The 5840-nt window shown below is 37.2% G+C and overlaps 1 protein-coding gene across 1 annotated transcript; it reads left to right on the top strand.

Moving 5' to 3' along the window:
- The first annotated feature begins 1037 nt into the window (after window positions 1–1037).
- LOC110107808 (cation/H(+) antiporter 15-like) lies at window positions 1038–4166 on the top strand. Its single transcript, XM_028694007.1, has 2 exons — window positions 1038–2018; window positions 2639–4166. Exons 1-2 carry the CDS (start codon window positions 1047–1049, stop codon window positions 3869–3871), a joined length of 2205 nt encoding a protein of 734 aa, XP_028549840.1. The 5' UTR covers window positions 1038–1046; the 3' UTR covers window positions 3872–4166.
- Window positions 4167–5840: the final 1674 nt, after the last annotated feature.

Genomic DNA, 5840 nt, shown 5'->3' with positions numbered 1-5840 from the left:
AGTTTCCTTCTTTTTCCTAACGAAAGCAGATTAATGGATTCCTCTCCCGCTCAATTCTTCAAAGATTTGGCATCCAAAAATTCTTCCGATGCCCCTCTCGTCTGCTACGCCGCAAACATGTTGTCCTCAAATGGAATGCTTCAGAATGAAAATCCTCTTGACTACACCTTTCCTCTCTTCCTCTTCCAGCTTATCATCATTCTCCTCACCAGTCGCCTCACGGCCTTCATTCTCAAACCGCTTCGCCAGCCCCGCTACATCTCCGAGATTCTGGTAATTAACAGCTATTATATTTATTCCTTCATGTTAACACTGTTATTATTATTATTATTATTATTTAGGAAGATTTAATTACATACCACTTTATTTCATATTATTTATATATCTAACATGCAAAACAATAATATTACATCTCTACCACCCATATAACAAATATGGGTGCATGAAATGAAATATTAAAATTTATAAGGTGATATGAGTGCAGGGGCCGAACCAACCATAATTCTCAGAGGGGACAAACATATAATTAATTGTTCACATATATGCGGCGGGGTCAAGGGGCAACACTCCTACTGGGGTTTCGGGGGCAGCGCCCCCGGAACAAATTTTGATTTACTATTTCTCTTTGTATTTGGTTCACATTCCCTAACAATAATACATCCACACAATGTATTTAATTATATTGAGAGCAATTGCTTATAGACCATAGTATTTAAACCTTTTTAGGGGGGCAATTTGTTGAAAACCCTTGTAATAAATACTAAAAATAATCTAAATAAGAGTAATATATATATATATATATATATATATTGAGGAAGGGCAATTTCCCCCCCTAGTCATAGAGGGGTTCCGACAGGAATGAAATATAGGAGTGTATATTTGATATATTAAAGTTGTATATGGGTGATAGTCATATAATATAAATATTTTAGATATTAGATATATAAATAGTATGAAATAAATTGACATGTATATAAATCTCCTTATTATTTAATGATGCAAAAATGCTCTGTTTGCAGGGTGGCTTCATTCTCGGCCCGACATTGATGGGAAGTGTGCCAGCCTTCACCCTCACCTTCTTTCCATTGCGCAGCCTGTTAGTCATCGATTCCATGGCCTCCATCGGCCTCGTCTTCTTTATGTTCATCGTCGGCGTTGAGATCGATCCAGACGTCGTGCGCCGCGTCGGCCGCCGTTCCACCCTCCTCACCATTGTATGCCTCATCGGCCCTGTCCTCATCGGCGTGCTCGCCGGCATCATACTCCACAGCCGCATCCAAGACGGGACCCAGCGAGGCGCGTTCGTCACTTTCCTCTGCGGCATCCTCTGCGTCTCCTCCTTCTCCATGCTAGCCAGAACCCTCGCCGATATCAAACTGATCGCTTCCGATATTGGGCGGCTCGTGCTCTCATCAGCGATGATAACGAACGGGTTGGCTTGGGTGCTTATGGTGTTTTCCACCGCGCTGGCACAGAGCAAAGGGAAAGCCCTTTCAGCTATATGGTCGGTGATCTCTGGCGGGGTGTTTAGCGTCGTGGTTTACATGGCTGTGAGGAGAGCTGCGAGGTGGGTGCAGAAGAGAACGCCGGAGGGAGAGGAGGTGGCAGAGCTGCACGTGTGCGTGATTCTGGTTGGGGTGATGGTGGCGGCGTTTGCGGCGGATGCGATTGGGACTCACGCCATCTTTGGGGCGTTTGTGTATGGGTTGGCTGTGCCTAATGGACCGCTAGGCGAGCTGCTTATTGAGAAGATTGGGGATTTCATTGAAGGATTGCTCCTTCCACTTTTCTTTGCGGTTAGTGGATTCAGGACTAACCTTTACAGCATTGTGGACGCCGGCGCGGTGTTTTTGTTGCTAATAGTTGTGATCGGAGCGGCTATCACGAAGGTCACCGGTTCCGTGCTCGCAGCGTTTTATATGGAGATGCCGTTTCACGACGGAATCTCGCTGGGATTGCTTATGAACACGAAAGGGATTGTTGAACTCATATTGCTCAATATTGGCTGGGACAAAATGGTAAGTAATACTTTATCTAGAAAATTTTTTTGATGAGGTATACTGTGAAATTTTTAAAAATTATTTTAATATGGGTATATTATATAAATAGTTAATGTAATATTTATTTTAAAATAGCTCTAAGAATTTTAAGATTTATCTTAATTCTTTTTGGATGAGATATTATGATATAATTTTTTTCATTTAGACTTTTTTATTTATTTAATTAGTTTAGACTTATGTTAAAGAAAGGTAGAGATAGATCTAAAAAATTTGGTTAAAAAATATTAAAAATGATTTTTTATTAGAAATAAATTAGAATTTGACTCTTAATAGGACACAATATAGAAAATAAAGATTCATGTAGTCGAGCTCAGGTAGTGGGATAAAAACTTTATGTTATTGTTGTTCTTATTGTTTTTTTTATAAAAATATTTTGATTATTAAATCATTAAAATTATTACATATATAATTTTTTATTATACTAATCTTAAAATAAACTAAAATATTTTTCAATTCATTTTAATTATATATATAAAGCTCAAAATTAGATCACATGGTTGATTTATATGTCCCCAAGTCATGTTGACTAATTGTTGTTATATATCTTAATTAATCTACCATTACTAACAAATTTGCAGGTGCTGCGAGATCAAACATTCACGATCTTGGTGATAATCTCCGTAATAAGCACCACCTTGATCACTCCTCTCATAAACGTGGCCGCGAAGCCTTCCCGCCGCTACGTCGCCTACAAACGCCGCACTATCCGGTGGTGGAATCCAGAATCCGAACTCCGAATGCTAATCTGCGCCCACTCCTCCCGCGAAGTCCCCTCCCTCATCTCCCTCCTCGACATCTCCCACCCCACCAAACGCTCTCCTTTCTTCGTCTACGCCCTCTACCTCGTCGAGCTCACCGGCCGCGCCTCCACCCTTTTCGTCGTCAACACCAACTCCTCCTCCTCCTCCTCCCTCGAATCCCACCGCGCCGCTCCCAACGCCGGCGGCGCCGGCTTCATCCGCCACCAATCCGAATCCGAACACATCTCCCACGCCTTTGAATCCTACGAGCAACACGCCGGCGGCGTCTCTGTTCAATCCCTCACTGCTTTCTCCCAATACCCTTCTATGCACGAGGACGTCATCGCCCTCTCCGAGGACAAGCACTGCGCCCTCATTATCCTCCCTTTCCATAAGCATCAGACCATCGACGGCACTATGGAGGTGACCCACCCAGCCATCCGCTGCCTTAACAAGAACGTCCTCGCCGGCGCGTCGTGCTCTGTTGGCATCCTCATCGACCGCAGCCTCGCTGGAACTGGAGCCCGCGCGCAGCGCTACGCTGTAGCGCTCCTGTTCTTCGGCGGCGCAGACGACCGTGAGGCGCTCGCATACGCCGACCGTCTGGCGACCCATCCCGGCGTGGCCCTCACCGTCGTGCGCTTCCTCCCCTGTATTGGCGCCGGCGGATCACGACGACGGCAGGATAGAGTGGTGGATGTGGCGGGGGAGAACGACGACGAGTGTTTGGCGCAGTTTCAGGCGAATGGTGGTGGAGAGGCGGAGTATGTGGAGAGGATGGTGGGAAATGCGGAGGAGACTGTGGCGATGCTGAGGGAGATGGAAGGGCGTTATGATTTATATATTGTTGGGATTGGAGAAGGGATGGCGTCGCCGCTGACGGCGGGGCTGACGGAGTGGAGTGAGTGTGAGGAACTTGGGCCGATTGGGGATTTGCTGGCATCGCCGGATTTCGGGTCGAGGGCGTCGGTGCTGGTGCTGCAGCGGGGGAAGTATAGGGAAGGATCAGAGGAAATAGAGATGAGCGGAGGCGCGGTGGTGTTGCCGATGCCGGCGGGGTCAGGGAAGTAGGCGCAGGCGTACGAGGAGAACACCAAGGCAAGGGGAAGGATTGTGATTGGCTCTGCTAGTTAGGTGGTGAAATTAAAAGGCGAATGCAGATTTTTAAGTAAGAAGCTTTTTGCCTTTTTCAATTACTAGTATAAATGCACCATAAAATTTTATAAAATAAAAATAATTTCATAAAATTACAATAAACTCATGTCATATTATATAGCTATATTAAATTTATACGTATTTATAGTTTAAGTAATTTATGAATAGAAATTTATAGTTTAAGTCTTAGCATTGTATGAAAATTCATAACACAATCAAATAATAATTATAAGAGACATCAGAGTTTTTACGTGGAAAAGCCCTGAAAAGGAGGAAAATCACGGGGCTTGGCACAGTTTGAATGAATCCCTAGTATATATAAAATTGACTTGTGATTCCACCCAAATGCAATCCTAGCCTTTCATTTAATTTTACCAAAGATGAATCTCAACATTTCATTTTATTTATACATTTAATTAACTTATTTATTAATTTTATTTATTCATTTAAATGCATAATATTTTTCATTTTGTTTACATTAATTACAATTAAGTAAGAGTCAATTTTGCATTTAATTTTATTTATTTTTACATTCAATTATGATCAATTGATATATTTATTTTTAGTATTTTTTAATTAATATTTACTATAACAATTAATATTTATCATATATATATAATAATATTATAAAATTTATATGTAATTCTTCTCATATTGAATTATAACCCCTAAATTTATGATGAATATCAAATCCTAATATTTAAATGTATGATTATCTATGCTACAGCTACTATTATAAAAGCCACTTAAATTTTCTTCCAAACAAAATCATAACCATTTATTTTTATTTTTTAAATGGAATCCTAACATTTAAAAATTAAATTCCTATATTTTAATATAAATTTAAATTATGATTAACGAATGTATTTTGATATCAAATTTTTTAATTATTATTTGTTAACTATGATGCTATTTATGTTACTATTAACGCCTCTATTTAAGTAAGCGCTAATTGTTGGAATGCCAACAATTTTAATTGTACTTATTTTTATATTCATTTATAATTAATTAATATATTTATTAGCAATATATTCTTAATTTATATTAGTCCAAGCAATTAATAACATAATTCATTAATTAATTTTTATTCATTAAGAAATATTAAAATTTCACAATTTCAATAGTTAATAATTAATAAATCTTAATTAATTATTTCATTAAAGAATCTTTACATATCTATACTACTATTATAAAAACCATTTGAATTTCCGTCCAAACAAAATCCTGACCATTTTTTAATTTTTTCAAATGGAATTCTAATTTTTTAAAAAATTAAATTTATGACTTTTAATATAATTTTAATTATTATTAATGAATGAATTTTGATATAGATTTTTTTTATGCTAAAAATTTGGGTGAGAAAGATGAAAATAGTTGAAAAATCCAATATTACAAAAGTAATTTGAATTACTATAATATTTTAATAAATCATTTTAAATATTTATTTTATATTTATTATAATTATAAACTTGTATTTACAGTATTTTACTTTGTAAACCTAAAACCCTTTTTTGTGAATGAGGTGGGTTAAGACGTAACCGCAATGACCTTGGTGATTAAATGTACTTAAATAATGGTGCCGAATTAACCAATGTTAAAACAATTTATTTTAACAACGTTATAATGAAAATAATTTATTTTAAAACTATTTAGTTAATAATATTTAATTTTTAAAAACTATTAATTTAACAATACTTTTAAAGGCTTTAATTGAACACCGTTAAAACTATTTATTTTATCAAACTTTATTTAAAAATAATTTCTTTTTAAAACATTATTTTTTAAATTATTTAATTAAACAATACTTTCTAAACTATTATTTAACAATGTTAAAATTTATTTATTTAAACACAGCTCAACTTGGCCTGTTGGTTGATGAGCTTAT

Source organism: Dendrobium catenatum, unplaced genomic scaffold (assembly GCF_001605985.2).
Source record: "Dendrobium catenatum unplaced genomic scaffold, ASM160598v2 fragScaff_scaffold_390, whole genome shotgun sequence".
Lineage (NCBI taxonomy): Eukaryota > Viridiplantae > Streptophyta > Magnoliopsida > Asparagales > Orchidaceae > Dendrobium > Dendrobium catenatum.
The sequence above is the reverse complement of the archived record's forward strand: the minus strand, read 5'-3'. Positions and strand labels throughout refer to the sequence as shown.

What these genes read in the sequence shown, in the direction of transcription:
- LOC110107808 (XM_028694007.1), top strand. Translation starts at nt 1,047, where the DNA reads ATGGGAAGTGTGCCAGCCTTCACCCTCACCTTCTTTCCATTGCGCAGC. An exon ending in ATATTGGCTGGGACAAAATG is followed by an intron (nt 2,019 to 2,638) that starts GTAAGTAATACT and finishes ACAAATTTGCAG; the next exon opens with GTGCTGCGAGATCAAACATT.